At 39.2% G+C, this 17,615-nt stretch overlaps 1 protein-coding gene across 2 annotated transcripts in view; it reads right to left on the bottom strand.

Moving 5' to 3' along the window:
• Positions 1-370: 370 nt before the first annotated feature.
• LOC141091488 (galactosylgalactosylxylosylprotein 3-beta-glucuronosyltransferase 1-like) overlaps positions 371-17,615 on the bottom strand; it is a 109,061-nt gene continuing 91,816 nt past the window's right edge. For both annotated transcript variants that reach the window (XM_073577098.1, XM_073577099.1), the window contains exons 2-6: positions 15,194-15,341; positions 9,085-9,617; positions 3,025-3,321; positions 2,644-2,748; positions 371-912 (exon numbers count right to left, since the gene is read on the bottom strand). In XM_073577098.1, coding sequence (XP_073433199.1) covers positions 2,662-2,748; positions 3,025-3,321; positions 9,085-9,617; positions 15,194-15,305 — 1,029 coding nt within the window. In that variant the 5' untranslated portion in view covers positions 15,306-15,341 and the 3' untranslated portion in view covers positions 371-912; positions 2,644-2,661. The remainder of the gene's footprint in view (positions 913-2,643; positions 2,749-3,024; positions 3,322-9,084; positions 9,618-15,193; positions 15,342-17,615) is intronic.

Here is a 17,615-nt window from a genome sequence, read left to right as displayed (position 1 = left end):
CTGGTATTTGAATGGTTAATAAATATCATTCACCCACTGACATCAAGTATATGTGGAATCCTTATACAGTGAGCTCCTCCTAGCGGTGGCTATAATAATATTTTAGTTACCTGTGGTCACCACTAGGGGGAGCTCACTCTCCATGCATCCCAATAGTATACAGTAGGCTCTTAAACTCCCTCTAGTGGTGGTAGGCGGGATTGAAAATTCCATGATTTATCTCTATGATGGGGAGTTGGAGTTCTGTATTAGAAAAACAGTTCTGATATGTAATAAAATTATTTAGTACAGAATTTTTGACTGAACATCCCCTTTAAGCCTGAATCTTCACATACAACCCCATGAAATGATGATTCTGTACCCATAAAAGTACCAGCAGGAGAACCTTTATTATCCATGTGCCATTTTGTTTTTAATTATCAGCAGCAAAATCTGTTATGTCAGATGTGGCATAAGCTGGGATTTCTAAAATGAAATAAAATAAAAATTTGAATTTTTTTTTTTCAGTCGTCCGGAAACTCGATTAGTAAGTGTCTTAGATTTGACGGCGCGTCAAGCGGTGAGAACATTTTAATTAGCTTTGGTACACAGACCCATATGTCTGAGGAAGAACCAGCATATGTTTCATCAGAACAGGAGAAATAGCGCTGAAATAGCCGATCTCTGATATTCCGGAGGTTTCAGTCTGGTCTCATCCCACGTCTCAGCAGCAGGAGGAAAAGTCCCCCAAAAGTTTCTGTTTATTCACAGTTTTGTTTTTTCTCTCTTCGTGTTCAGTAGAAGTTTAGACAGCCACAAGAAGGTTCCACAGTTTTCTATTAATACCGCATTTATAAATTAAATGTAACACAGTGTCTTTATTTTTATTTAACTTTTATATTTTTCTCTTCTTTTTTTGTCTGTTTTAGTAATCTGTGAAAAATAAAGAGAAACATAAAGATCAATCATCAAATTCAACTATACCTTTACTAAGAAAATGCTACTAATGTGGTAACTATGGAGATAAAATAAGAGCTAATAATACAAGAAATAAAATCATTTATTTTAGCATTCTTTTCTCAAATTTCTTTCTCTCTCCCTCATTCTCTTTCCCTCTTTTTCTTTTTTCTCTCTTCCTTTCTCTGTCTCTCTTACTCTCCATCTTTCTCCCTCCCTCATTCTCTTTCCCTTTTTTCACTCTTCCCTTTGCTCTCTTCCTTTCTCCCTCGCTCTTACTCTCTATTTACCATTTTTCTCGCTTTATCTTGATCCCCCCCTTTTCTCTTTCAACCTTTCTCTCCCTCCTTTTCTTTTTTCTATCTCTCCTTTCTCTTTCTGTCGGCCTCATTCTCTTTCTCTTTCTTTTACCTTTTTTTCACTCCTTCCATCTCCCTCATTTTCTTTTTGATTATATTATTATTTATTATTATTTATTATTATAGCGCCATTTATTGCATGGCGCTTTACATGTGAAAAGGGCTATATATAATAAAAAAACAAGTGCAATAATTTTAAGCAATACAAGTCACAACTGGTACAGGATGAGAGAGGACCCTGCCCGCGAGGGCTCACAGTCTACAGTAGGCGAGGGTAGAGCTGGTCGTGCAGCGGTGTGGTGGACTGATGGTTGCTTTTTCCCTCACTCTTTTTCTACCCTCTTCTTCCTTCTCTCGCTTGCTCTCTTTCTCTCACTTTCTCTTATTTTTCCTCACCCTAATTTTCCCTTTTTCTTTCTCGCACTCTCCTTCTTTCCCTCTTCCTCTTTCTCTCTCCTTTTTCTTTTTGCCTCTACTCTTTCTCTCCCAATGTATCTCTTCCTCTTCTTTTTTTCTCCCTCTTTTTCTCTCTGCTTCTTTTTCTTTCTCTCTCCCTTCTCTCTCTATCTTCTCCTCCCTGGGTTTATATTTATGTGGGTATCTCAAAAATATATATCTATTATCTTTCTATCTATCTCTCCATCTATTATCTACTGAATATCTATTATCTATCATTTATTTATCTGTTATCTATTTTCTATCTATCTACAGTATCTACCTTTTCCCATCTATACATATATGTGACAGATTCCATAAATAAGTATGTATCATGCTATTGACAATATCACCCCCATACTCCCACAGAAGTCTGCATTTAAAGGGTGTCTAATTTATAAATCCTCTATATAAAAAGTCCCTATTAGAGAGTTCTGAGTGAATAAATTTTGAGGGCTCGTTCGTTTAGGACCCTCATCTATAAGCAACTACAAAGAACATGTCTCACTCTGGAGGTCCCGGCTCATAGACGCGTTACACAACCAGATCATTGACTTTAATGAAGACGGTGTAATGCTTCATTTCACCTGTGGCGGTGCTGCAGGGAAACTGCACACTTGCTACTGGATTGCCTGACAGATCACAGTTGATCACAGGGTTTTCTTGTATCAGGACATATTGTAAGGGATACATACTTGGTGTTGTGACTGTGATACAACTATAGGAAATGTAGGCACAAAATGGTAATAGATTAGTAATTAAAACTATTTGCAAAGTTAATTTGTCTTTTTTAAGTGAAGGAATGGTAAAGCAATAAAAACTTGTTTCAAAGGTGGACATACCCTTTAAGGGGGAAACCCCTGTAAATTGTGAACACTGACAAAATAGCTCCGGAGAAGGAGCCTGCACTCACATAGTGATGCCCTCGGGTCTACACCTCAATGTTCATGTCCGTGAAGCCCCGTTTCCCCTCATTCACTAGTGTAGGTCTCTCAGTCCTCGTGTGCCAGACCAAAACCTGTATGGAGGGAAGATCAGCGGTCAGTACATACAGTCAGTAGAGCAGTATACACACCCAGAACTATGCTGGACTGTATACGGGCTTCTACAGGATTAATGGACAATCAGGTAGACACTAGGTAGGAGATATATCTGGATATGAAATGATATAAAATATGTGTTTGCCTTATTGTTAGATTTAAGGGGCAGTTACTTTTGCACAGGACTGATGTGAATACTCGAAACATCAGCCATGTTACTCCACTGGGTAACCGGCGATTGTATCTGTTCTAACCTTAGTGCAGTTGGCGGCTTTGGCTTCCAGTCCCTCCATGGTGACCAGGTCTTTCAGTAAACTGGTTTCCTGATACCCTCCCTTTACTCCTTCCAGCTTGAAGTTGGCATATGGTCTTTCAAGAATTAAGCGTAAGTTAATGGCAAAACCAGCCATGTCAATGGCAAAAGGCCTCTTAGGGTCGAACACCGTTTTCCAGCCGATCACTCGTCCCGTTGAACCAAGTCTTGGAGACTCATATCTTAAACCACCAACGAAAGCCACCGGCCAGACAGACACCGTCCTGGTGTATCGCATCTGTGGATGAGATAGGCAGACAGTACTGGTAACAGTTTACTCATTTATATACCGCCATTAATTCCACAGCGCTTTACAGACATTATCACTGCTGTCCCTGATGGGGCTCACAATCTAAATTCCCCATCAGTATATCTTTGGAATAAAGTTCATTGGAACAGTTCATTGCCATTGAATAATACTTATCTTTGAGGACAAATAAAGGTCAGTAAAAGCAAGAAATGTGATGGGACCTCAATCAAACCTTAGGATCTGAGCCTCATCTAACACCCTATCATGGTAGTAGTAAAGGTGGTCTCACATGTGCCGAGCCCTCTTCACCGAAAGAAAAGTCATTAGCAAATAATGAATACGAGACCCCTGTTCTCAATACCCATGGTGGCTTTCTACAAATCAAATGTGAAAAAACTCTGTAAGGGGAATAAAGGAAAGTGGTCATACCAAAAAAACTGTCAGGTTGGATATGACAGGTTTTGAATAAGTAACCTTTTTTTTCCTTTGAGCTGGTTGCTTGGAGTTGGTTTTGCCCCAGGTGGTCATTGGGGTTATTACACAGTGGTGTCTTTTGTTCTAGTTTGCCCCCGGTGGTGGTGAGCGTTATTGCACGGGAATCTCTAACAGGTGTGAGACTCTGGCTCCTAACTATATAGGTGTGTCAGGTGTTCTCACTCACTGTTGGTGATATTGGTGTTTTCCAACCATCCTTGGTGAAGGAAGGAATTTGAGAAGAGTCCCCGGCAGCCCAGTCAGAATCCTGGAGTGGCAGCTATGGTGTCAGCGAGGAGTTCTTGCAAAGCTTGGAGTGGCAGCTAAGGTGTCAGGGTGGAGTTCTTGCAAAGCTTGGTGGAGTGGCAGCTATGGTGTCAGTGAGGAGTTCTTGTAAAGCATGGTGGAGTGGCAGCTATGGTGAAAGCTGCACTTAGATGCTGGACTCTGTTGCGGGAAAGCTGCACTCGGATGCGGGACTCTGTTGCAGGAAAGCTGCACTCAGGTGTTGGATCCGGTTGGAGGAAAAGATGCACTCAGGTGTCGGACTCTGTTGCTTGGAGCATTAGCAACAGAGCAAAGCTAAGTGGTGTTTCCCTGTTTGTCACTTTCCTCAATGTGTGCTTTAGTGCAGTGGTGGGATTAGTTTCTGCACCGTCCACTTCACTAGTAAGGGATTGGTTCAGGGCGAGCTAGGGATTTCAGGTATCCTGATCGGCGACCGATGCGGAACCGGCCTAGGGATAGTTAGGAGTGTAGAGACACTGACTCAGGGGAGTGCAGGAGGTCTCCATGTCCCCGTTCCCTATCCAGGGCCACCATTGTAATTGTTTTCCTGGTTTTCCCGTTTATTCTGAAATTCGCCCTGCTGGAGGTGGTGTATCCAGACATACGTGTACTACTGAAATTCGCCTGCTGGAGGCGGTGTATCTGGTTGCACGTTCTATTATTTAAATTCGCCCCGCTGGAGGCGGTGTATCAGGGTCACGCGTGTCATATAAATTCGCCCTGCTGGAGGTGGTGTGTCCAGTCTCACGTGACCATGACAAAAACATTCCTGAGGGTCTGAACATAGTATGAAAATGGAAGAAAGGAGCTCATTTCCCAAAATGAAAAGTGTACAAATTTCCTGAAAGCTGCTGAAATTCCACGGAAAGCAACATGCTATTTTAGAATTTTGGATAACTAGAGGAGGAAGACCTGTGAAGACTCAGACGTCAAGGTTAGATTTCAGAAAGGCAGATTTTAAGGGATTCAGAAAGAGAATTGGAGGGATCCAATGGCTGGATATCCTTAAGTACAAAAATGTCCAGGAAGGATGGGAAATCTTGAAAAATGAAATTCTCAAAGCACAATTGTTAACAATTCCAAAAAGAGGGAAGAATAGGAAGAATTTAAGGAAACCAGGTGGGATGAACACAGAACTTAAGCTAAAAAGGAAGAAAGAAATGTTTATAAAATGGAAAGAGAGAGGCATATCTAAAGAAGAATATAATGCTATAATGCTGTCTGCAGAACCTGCAGGGCACAAATCAGATTTACTAAAGCTGACAATGAATTGAGGCTTGCAAGAGACGTCAAAAGCAATAATAAAGGATTTTGGGGATACGTCAAAAGTGAAAGAAAAGTCAAAGATGCTATAGGATTTTTACAGGATGAAAATGATGAAATGGTAAGACAGGATGTTGAGAAGGCCGAACTTTTAAATTCCTATTTTGCATCTGTTTTCTCTCAGAAAGGAAATGTAACATCAACTGTTCTTCACTGTCTTATTAAGGGAATAGAAGAATCCAGGATATCTATAGACAGAAAGATAGTGAGGAAACACTTAGCTAAGCTAAATGAATTCAAGTCTCCAGGTCCAGATTGTCATGATCCCAGTGCAGGGTTTTGAGCTGCACACCGGGGGTTTATGTCTGGAGCTCTGTGCAGGTTTTGACCTGCACACTTGGAGTTAATGATTGTGGCCTCTTTCTGGCTCTGGGAGAGCTTCTTAAACCCCTGGGAAGCTTCAATCCCTGCCAGTTATACTTTTTTGCCTTTGGTCTAGTGTGTTGACCCCGTGTGCCTGTTTGTTGCTATAGCTTGTTTATATGGTTCTGACCCGGCTCTGTTTCCCGTTGTGAGTTTGCCTGTTGATTTTGTACTGCGTAGCTATCTGTGTATGACTCATTGCCTGTGACCTGACTACTCTCTGCTCGCCCCTCTTGTACCTTGCAGCTATCTCGGTGTGTGACTCATTGGCTACGTCCTGACTATCCTCCCTGTCTATGCCCCTTGGTAACTTTGTCTCGCAGTTACCCTGCTAGGAGTTATCTTGCAGCTCCTAGCTCTGTGGAGTTTAGGCCACGCCCCCAACGGTCACGTGCTTCAGGTCCTGCGGCTCTGAAGTACGCATCTACTCGATTGCTGCCCGCTCCACAGGTATCTTTGAGCACTGTTTTGCTTTACTCAGGACACGCACACTGGCTCAGTGAGCAAGTTCAGTGCGGTGTTCCTGACACAGATGAATTACACCCCAGAGTACTGAAGGAGATAGCAGAAGACATTTTTTAACCCCTCTCCATAATCTTTGAAAATTCTTGGAGAACAGGAGAAGTCCCAGAAGACTGGAGAAGAGCAAATGTTGTTCCTATCTTCAAAAAGGGGATGAAGGTGGACCCAGGCAACTATAGGCCGGTGAGTCTGACTTCTATACCAGGAAAGATCTTTGAACAAATTATTAAACAACATGTATGTCAGTACCTGGATAAGAATGAAGTGATTAAACAGAGTCAGCATGGGTTTGTAACTAATAAGTCATGTTAGACTAACTTAATTTCCTTCTATGACGGAATCACTGATTGGGTGGATCAAGGAAATGCTGTAGATATAGTATATCTTGACTTCAGCAAAGCATTTGACAAAGTATCTCATACAATCCTTATTTAAAAAATGACTAAATATGGAATGGACAAGGAAACTGTTAGGTGGATTCATAACTGGCTTAGTGATCGGACCCAAAGAGTGGTCGTAAATGGCTGCACATCCAGTTGGAAGAATGTCTCAACTGGGGTACCACAGGGCTCTGTCCTGGGCCCTGTATTGTTTAACATCTTTATCAACGATTTAGATGAAGGAATTGAGGGTAAACTGATTAAATTTGCTGATGACACAAAGCTAGGAGGGATAGCTAATACTAGAGAAGAGAGAGAGAGGATTCAAAAAGATGTAAATAAATTAATGCAGTGGGCAGCAACTAACAGAATGGTATTTAACAGGGAAAAATGCAGAGTACTACATCTGGGCAACAAAAAAGAAAAAAGCATATACAGAATGGGAGGAATAGGGCTAAGCAACAGCACATGTGAAAAAGACTTGGGTATACTAATAGATCACAGACTGAATATGAGTCAACAGTGTGATGCAGCAGCAAAAAAGTCAAATGCAATTCTAGGATGTATTAACAGAAGCATACTGTCTAGATCACATGAAGTCATTATTGCCCTCTACTCCTCTTTGGTCAGACCTCATCTGGAATACTGTGTCCAGTTTTGGGCACCACATTTTAAAAAAGACATCAACAAACTGGGGCAAGTTCAGAAAAGAGTGACCAGAATGGTGACCGGTCTGCAAACCCTGTCTTATGAGGAAAGGTTGCAGGATTTGGGAATGTTGAGCTTGCAAAAAAGAAGACTGAGAGGAGACTTAATAGCTGTCTACAAATATCTCAAGGGCTGTCACATTGTAGAAGGATCATCTTTATTCTCATTTGCACAAGGAAAGACTAGAAGCAATGGGATGAAACGGAATGGGAGGAGACAAAGATTAGATATTAGAAAAAACTTTTTGACAGTTAGAGTGATCAATGAGTGGAACAGGCTGCCACGAGAGGTGGTGAGTTCTCCTTCAATAGAAGTCTTCAAACAGAGGCTGGACAGACACCTGTTTGGGATGATTTAGCGAATCCCGCTTTGAGCAGGGGGTTGGACTAGATGGCCCAGGAGGTCCCTTCCAACTCTACATTTCTATGATTCTATAATTTCTGGATTTCTTGAGCATGATGCCATCAGACAGAGCCGAGACGTCCAAATACATATTCGGGTGTGGGAGAGTCTGAGCAGTAAGAAGGGGCATGGTTACTAAATCTTTTTGGACAATTTCAACATCCTTCTCGAAAGTTATCTCTAAAAGTTGGGAAGTATAGAGGAGCTAGAGGCCAAAAATGTATGGTTGATTGTAGGTTCAAAGCCACAAGTTGTCCACCAGAGATCTAACTCGTGGTGTGGAAGATCTTGTAGGACTGGTGGCATCACCAATGCTAGATTGGCAGAAAACGAAGGTGTTTTTGATATGTTTTTGGGAGTATTTTCTAGTAGTTACTTATTAGAATAATACACAAACCATGGTGAATTTTGTAATCTACAAGACCCTTTCTCTGGACTTTACCGTAATATTTATCATATTGCTTCTCAATGTCGGGTAGCTGGGCTGAAAGGCTGTTCTGTTTTGCGTATTTTTTGTCTCCTTCTTCAAACACATTTATCTATCGGAAGGAGAGGGCTGGCTCCTTCTCATCGGTGGACGTTTATGATGAATTGCTTTAGCTATGAGCCGTCGTTATGTAGTAGATTACGGAGAGTTAGCGCACGTCCTACACGATATGTTAATGAGAGATATTAATCATTGTGTTGCTCTGTGTACATCCAATATTCCACCAGGTCCTTCCTTCCGGCTGTAATGAACCCAAAGAATCCAGCTGCTAATGAATCAAAGTGTACACGGCTTCTAAATTATTTGGGTTAAGATCACATTGTATTATTAAAGTACTCTCTTGGTGGATTTATTGTTCTATTAAATATTCTTCCCTTCCCCCGTCTTTTTATATTTATACGCCAAATTAAAAAAAAAAATTAAAAATCATTCTCTTAAGAGCAGTTCGTTTCATAGAAGTAAATCATTTTTCACTTTGCAATCTCTAAAACTTGGTGGTTTGTCCAAAGGTCAACTTTTTGAAAAATGTGATAATCTTCTACGGCGTAATGACTATTCCTCTACGGAGTGAGGCCTTTTGCCAGTTAAGATCCATGATTAAATCACAGTTTAATTAAGGAGCAAAAACATATTGATTTTTCAATGGACATAAAAAAGAAATCTCAACATTAAAGGTGATTAAGCGTGTTTGGGAAAGCCAATTACAAGGGAGAATTAAGATATCTATAACATTTGAAGGCCGAATATGGTTCTCTCTCTCTCTCTCTCTCTCTCTCTCTCTCTCGAGAGAGAGAGACTGCTTACCTCCTCAAAGACCTCAAGACTGTACGTGTTGTCATCATCTGCAAAATAGACGACTCCTTCTGGTGGATTCGAAGCATTAAGGTTGTCTCTAAGCCACCGTAGGCCGAGATTCCTCTGAACGGTTCCTCGAGGGGTGACCTCTGGTGTCCTTGATATGCCCACTTTTTGGTTGTGTGGACTCTCTATGTTCAAGTGGGTGAAGTTCAGCCCGGCCTTCTCCAGCAGATTAGCAACCAGTTTTGTTTTTCTCGGGCAATCTTCCACCACGATCCAGTGTAAATTGACTACGTGGAGAAAAGTGTTGGCCAATCGGACAAGCTCGGCCTTTTGGACAGGCCTGGTGTAGGTGGGAGTGATCACATAGATAACTGGAAGTTCTTCATTCCAAGGTGGGGGTCTCGAATAGACGTATGTCCTAACCACCACCGGAGTCTCCCGGGTGGGATACTGGTTGACACATTGGAGAGAATCATCTTTGCTCTGTGTCACGTTGCTGAAGAGGGGTTTGACCGTGGAATTGTCACCTATCTCCTCTGTAAGAAAGAAAAAATGACCTTGATTAGGCTCAAAAAATTCATGTAGCTTTCAAAAGAAACAAAAAGATTGCTGGATATTTTTTTTTGTAACCAAAAAGTTTTAAAATATCAAGCGTTTGGAAAATGTACATCATTATTGGGTCTCTGATTTGGAGGATCCAGACTGGTTAGGGGAGTCTCTTGACCACAGCAGCTCGGGTGATCAGTGATCTATGGGGAATCTTTATAGTAAGTGTATAATTTTTCTGCAGCGCCACTATAGGTGAAAAGAAGTATTACACAGCGCTCTATCAAATCAATGGTTTGAGTGTGTAACACCGAACAGGACATTTTTGGTCATCCACATGAGGATTCTCGACAGTTGACGCCCCTCCATTCAAGAGGTTGGCCACTACTTTTTCACTGATGGCCTATCCATAGTGTAGGTCATCAACATGTATTCAGTAAGGGTGCAACATCTAGCATCTACTCCAACCATTTGCCAGCGGTCAGAAGTTCATGGATGCTGTCAGAAGACAGCAAGTCTGTAATTTCCATAGTATCCAAGGTCTGGTACTGCAGATCCACCCACTATTCAACTACATATGGGGTGGATCTGCAGTACCCAGCCACGGCGACCACTATAGTTTTGATGGAGCAGCTGTGTTTTGGCAGCATCTGAGAGCTTCCAGTACCGGTGGAACATGCCGAATCTCCACCAATCAGATATTGATTTACCATCCTAAGGACAGGCCATCAATAAAAAACTAGCACCCAACTCCTTTAACTCAGAATTTCCCAGTAGTGTGTATTAGAAAAATTTTTACGGTCATGATTACGGCCAGGCCGGGTAAATGCTATGAAAATTTAGGGATGATTTGTATCAGCTCATTCATATATTACAGTATGGTTTTTTTTTCTTGCAGATATATTTTTTTACTTATCTCTTAAAAGTAATATATGATATGATTGCTATTCATTGTGAGATTAAATCGCTTTCCTCCTGTTTTTCTAAAATGGATTTTACAGTCACTTGGCAACAAGATAGTCTGGTAAATATCTTCAGCTGTCATATCCAAGGTATCATTATCCCACTTTTCCGCCCAAGATGAAAAAATAGTAAGGGAGGAATAACAGCCTTGAAGCAACACCAAAAGGGAGTCAAAAGTATTTAACTAAAAATAATTAAAAGTAATTAAAACTAATTTTAAGCCTGTGCCTAACTAAAGGGGTAAAAAGTTTAGAGGAGGCGTTTTTCATATCCGGTTTAAGTGAGATAAGGAGTCGAATTCTGGAAGAGATGATCCATCTTGCATAAAGAAGTTTGCTCTTTGGAAACTAAAGTTCTTCTGACCCCAAAAAACCTGTGCCTACGGGCTCCAGGGCTGTAAATCTAGCCTAAAACTCATCAGAAAACATAGATCACGGAACCAAAATATTTTTAAAAAGCATCTCAAGGTTCTAAACGACCCAACGAGCCACAGCCTTGACATTACAGTGTTTGACACATCAGAAGGTCTAAGAACTGCCTTCAAAATGGCCCATAAATGTTGCCCTGAATATCAGAACACGTGGACCTAGCAGCCCCCTCCCCTGCACTGTTTTTTTACATACCAGTACTTTTGGATATGTCCTATGATCCATTGATTAAATGTACTGGGAGACATGCATTTCCTGGACTTCCAGAACGTTTTCGTTGAAGATCTTCTCATTTTTCCTTGCTTTTTTATTAAAGAGGTTGTCCATCTATGAGGTCCTTTTTCGCTTCACTAAAAGCATGTATTTGGGGCTAGAAATCATTTTTGAAAATTTGTTTCATTAAAAATTTTCCACCTTAATAAATTTGGGGCATTTTGGACTGTCTTAAAATCAGAATTTATGGCCCGACTCATCATTGCCTTTGCATCTGTTTTTTTTATGTACAGTAGTTTTGTACGTTTTGCACTTTTATTTATTTGCATCCAATTCATTATTCTATTTGCACTTCTTTTTAAAGTCTATATTATATACGCTCGCCTTTTATTTTTGAGGATGTCAAAATTGTTTGATGCCAGGAGTCACAAACACAGTTCAAGAGGTGAAGAAAGTTTATTTTTGACTTTACACCAAAATTAATCAATTTTGATGAATTTAGTTCCGAAATCGGTAAGTAATGCCACTATACAAAAAAAGAAAGGGAATTAAACCCCCCCGCAATTGATTAATCGGGACGTATATGTACTTTGCGCTAAAAGTTGTTGATCATCCACCCTCCAATTAGTAACACCAAGAAAAAGGGACTTGTAATGGTATGTTCCCACGGTCAGTAAACGCTGCCGGTTGAACGCTGCGTACCTCCGCATCATCAAACCTGCAGCGTCCAGATATTACAGCATAGTGGATGGGATTTCAAGAAATCCCATGTCCACTATGCGTACAGAGACACCCGCGGCTTAGTGGAAACGGACATGCGTCACGTCTTTCCAGACCGCAGCATGTGAATTTATGATGCGGAGACACTCAGTCTCCGTTTCGTAAGCGGGTAAGCCGCGGGCATCGGTGCACGCAGAGTGGGCATGGGATTTCTTCAAATTTCATCCACTATGCTGTAACAGTTGGACGCTGCAGGTTGGACATTGCGGATGTACGCAGCGTCCAACCCACAGCATTTACTGACTGTGTGCACATTCCCCCAATATATCTGCAAATAGGAAATCACTTTTTTTTTCTTCCCAGAAGCCAACTTTCAATTAGCTTTATTTCAAGTGACAAAAAAAACGCATGCAATGAAAAAAAATGCATCAAAAACGCATGAACCGCATCAAAAACGCAGGTAACAATGCAGGTGACCTGCCAGTGACCTCAGATGCAGATTCCACCAGCGTCAAATCCTGAGCAAACACTGAACCATTCCTGATCGTGTGCACATACCCTAAAATGTATAATTGGTGGAGAAAGGTTGAACTTGATGGATCGAGGTCTTCTTTCCACCAATGTAACTATATATGTAACCTTATGCTCAAGTTGCAACTTTTTGTTGCCAGTTTATGCCAAAAAACTCACGTAAACTGATTAATGGGGTTCGCAGTTTATATACCTCCTGTAGGATGTGTAGGGATTAACCTGTGATAATATTCATTCAATTCAGAAATACAGCTTAAAGCTTCTGAACACTAATTCAAAATTTGTACCTACCAGGTACCATTTATAATACTGGTGCTATTTTGTGGCACAGTGTTTTTTAGGCTCCTTAAAGGGATCCTGCCGCCAGGTCAAAAGTGTCCCAGTTTTTGTTCTTGTTTTGTTCCTGCTCATTTGCTGAATAGTCCGTTTTTTGTTTTTTTAAAATCCGCCATACGATTCCAGAGATATGGGCCTGTTTATGTAGTGATCATTTTTACTGCCTCTACTAAAGGGGCGTGTCTTACATAATTATACAGAGGAGTCTAAAGACACGCCCCTGAGCATCCTGTGAGCAACGACCATAAATTTCGGCAATACATAAAAAGGCCCATATCTCTGGAACCAAATGTCGGATTTAAAAAAAACAAAAACTGAAATACTCAGGGGAGTGGCAGGAATCAAATAAAAGCAAAAAGTGAAGACTTTTTACAAGATGATAGACACACTTTAAGCACTAGGAATTGGTGCCATTGCACCTGCCATAGTCAGTGATTTAAGAGTTTTGTGGGTGTCCCAAAATGCCTCCTTGTACATTTATTTGACTGTTAAATGTTATGTATGGTACCGAACTCATTACAAAGGGAACGATTTTCCTCTACAGTCTCGTAAAAGGAAATTTATTGAATAAATAATTGAAGAAAAAGTTAATGAAAGGAAAAAGACTTTTGGTGACTAAAGCAATCATTAAATACACGGAGACCTGACTTTTCTTTCTTGCGAAGGTTATCACCTTCTCAGGGGTGGGGGGGGATGAGATTTATATGTAAGAAAGTCTTTGAATCCAGACTATACAAAGGTTGAGAACATTTACATTTAATCAGCAGAATGTACCGATATTAGTGGTGATTAATGCCAATCCGGCAGCTGGAGGAGATTAGTGTAATCAAAGAAATCTATAAATATATTGAATCATTTCTGTTTGTTCTAGAAGGATTTCTTTTATCCCCAAATATATCACATTATGTGTCTATGGAGGAAGGAAGGAAGCCGCTGACACCAAGGGATCCAATGCAGAATAAAACAAACCCCTGCCAATGAGGCAATGTGGTAAGATTATGCTTATTTTATATCTAACCAGTTTTTTTGGGGGGGGTTTAAAGGGGTTCCATAATTTTTAAAAAGTCTGATTGCTTCTGCAAAAGGAGCCAATAAAATGCCCAAAGCATGAATTGCCAAAACTTTTTGCCGCCCAGATAAATGTCAGCATGGTCTTGAACTTGAGATCTATGCAATCTGAGACAGCTTGGTCACCAAGTCTGACTAGCAACTAACTGGGCACTCCTAGACCCAATCTGTCTCTTTATTAGGATCTGGTTAATTACGGCCAAAGCTTTAATAAGAAATGGCTACTCTTGAATATAACTTACTTTATTCTAAATATATCTAAAATTTGGTGTATGACCTTAAAATGTTTTTGTGGTGGTTCTGATATAAAGCCCTATAGAGATAAGATATAAAATGTAACTTCCTACAGTCATCACTAGGGGGAGCCATTTAGTTTTCTACATGCTTGATAGACAATGGGTACCCAACTAGTTTTAATGAAGGTTCACTCGCCAACGTCCACCGTCACCTGAAAGTCCAAGCTGTCCACCAAAAGTAAATATGTCATATTGTTAATGTCTTGTAAACTTTTTAAAACTTTTTACACCAATTTTATTATTAGTGGGAAAGCTAAACCCCAAAATGAATTACTGTACATATCATTCATGATAGGGATCTGTAACTTCTTCAAAAGAGGCCAGTATTTGCTCATTTTTTTTCTTATTTTTTTTCCACAGGGTACTTATGCAGAGGAGCCTGAAGACACCCCCCGAGGGACCCTGTGAGCCACGCCCCTGAGGAACCTGTGATCCACGCCCCTGAGGAACATGTGAGCCACGCCCCCATAGTAAAAAATGCTATGGTGGATCTTTAAAGATATAATAAACGGAATGCTCAGGGGATCAGTGGGAATAAAATGACCCCATCACCTTAAATTCTTCAAAAACCCACACCAGATCCCTACAATCATCATGATCAAAGACAATGCCCCCAAAAATAATTCAGACCTCAGACCAGACCTCTAAAATTAGTTTTGGACCCCAGAACAGCTCCATACAAACAATGCAGATCCCAAAACAAAAACTCCAATTATTCAACCCCCAGACTAGACCTTAGATACAATACAGACCCTTATAATGAATCAAGACCAAACACTAAAATTAATTCATAACATACTGAATGAGTAACATGCAGAAACTGCAGTAAAGACTGACACATAAATACAGAAGAGGAAGCAAGATATGCGCAAATACTGGCCAAGATGCATGGAAATCTTAATGTCCATTTCCATAGGTTTTTCAGTGGTGGCCATAAGTGATTGCTCCAGCATTTATTATTTATGTAGATGGAGTAAATGAATAGACCTTATCCTCCACTTATTTACTTACTTCTTAAAAGGGTGAGGTAGCGGCTGGTGGGGTTTTGGTGCCACAGTGTTAAAAGAAGAGCCCATGGTAAAATAATGAGCAGTGTGGTGAGAAGGTTGCGTCTCCTCAGCATGCTGTTCTGCCTGTCCGTGATCGGTCATTTCTTTACCTGCAGGAAAAGCAAAAAGAATGATTATTATTTATTACACATTAATAGTAAATCCAGTCACACTCAACATTATAATACTGCCTTCTGCATAATGGAAAATACCTAATGTGATGCTACCCCCAATATACAAGACTATAACTACTATAATACTGCCCCTATGTACAAGAATATAACTACTATAATACTGCCCCATGTACAGAATATAACTACTATAATATTGCTCCTATGTACAAGAATATAACTACAATAATACTGCCCCTGTGTACAAGAATATAACTACTATAATACTGCTCCTATGTACAAGAATATAACTACTATATTACTGCTCCCTATGCACAAGAATATAACTACTATAATACTGCCCCCTATGTACAACAATATAACTACTATAATACTGCCCCATGTACAAGAATATAACTACTATAATACTGCCTCCTATGTACAAGAATATAACTACTATAATACTGCTGCTATGTACAAGAATATAACTACTATAATACTGCTCCTATATACAAGAATATAACTACTATAATACTGCCCCTATGTACAAGAATATAACTACTATAATACTACTCCTATGTACAAGAATATAACTACTATAATACTGCCTCCTATGTACAAGAATATAATTACTATAATACTGCTGCTATGTACAAGAATATAACTACTATAATACTGCTCCTATATACAAGAATATAACTACTATAATACTGCCCCTATGTACAAGAATATAACTACTATAATACCGCTCCTATATACAAGAATAGAACTACTATAATACTGCTCCTATGTACAAGAATATAACTACTATAATACTGCTGCTATGTACAAGAATATAACTACTATAATACTGCTGCTATGTACAAGAATATAACTACTATAATACTGCTCCCTATGCACAAGAATATAACTACTATAATGCTGCTCCTATGTACAAGAATATAACTACTATAACACTGTCCCTATATACAAGAATATAACTACTATAATACTGCTCCTATATGCAAGAATATAACTACTATAATACTGCTCCTATGTACAAGAATATATCTACTATAATACTGCTCCTATGTATAAGAATATAACTACTATAATACTGCCCCTATGTACAAGAATATAACTACTATAATACTGCTCCTATGTACAAGAATATAACTACTATAATACTGCTCCTATGTACAAGAATATAACTACTATAACACTGTCCCTATATACAAGAATATAACTACTATAATACTGCTCCTATATGCAAGAATATAACTACTATAATACTGCTCCTATGTACAAGAATATAACTACTATAATACTGCCTCTATGTACAAGAATATAACTACTATAATACTGCTCCTATATACAAGAATATAACTACTATAATACTGCTCCTATGTACAAGAATATATCTACTATAATACTGCTCCTATGTATAAGAATATAAGAATATAACTACTATAATACTGCCCTTATGTACAAGAATATAACTACTATAATACTGCTCCTATGTACAAGAATATAACTACTATAATACTGCCTCTATGTATAAGAATATAACTACTATAACACTGTCCCTATATACAAGAATATAACTACTATAATACTGCCCCTATATACAAGAATATAACTACTATAATACTGATCCTATGTACATGAATACAACTACTATAATACTGCTCCTATGTACAAGAATATAACTACTATAATACTGCTCCTATGTACAAGAATATAACTACTATAATACTGCTCCTATGTACAAGAATATAACTACTATAATACTGCCCCCTATGTACAAGAATATAACTACTATAATACTGCTCCTATGTACAAGAATATAACTACTATAAAACTGCCCCTATATACAAGAATATAGTTACTATAATACTGCTCCTATGTACAACAATATAACTACTATAATACTGCTCCCTATGCACAAGAATATAACTACTATAATACTGCCCCCTATGTACAAGAATATAACTACTATAATACTGCTCCTATGTACAAGAATATAACTACTATAATACTGCCTCCTATGTACAAGAATATAACTACTATAATACTGCTGCTATGTACAAGAATATAACTACTATAATACTGCTCCTATATACAAGAATATAACTACTATAATACTGCCCCTATGTACAAGAATATAACTACTATAATACTGCTCCTATATACAAGAATATAACTACTATAATACTGCTCCTATGTACAAGAATATAACTACTATAATACTGCTGCTATGTACAAGAATATAACTACTATAATACTGCTGCTATG

Source organism: Dendrobates tinctorius, unplaced genomic scaffold (genome assembly GCF_039654945.1).
Source record: "Dendrobates tinctorius isolate UK_male_01 unplaced genomic scaffold, ASM3965494v1 ptg000054l, whole genome shotgun sequence".
NCBI lineage: Eukaryota > Metazoa > Chordata > Amphibia > Anura > Dendrobatidae > Dendrobates > Dendrobates tinctorius.
This window is presented reverse-complemented; position numbering and strand designations above follow the sequence as displayed.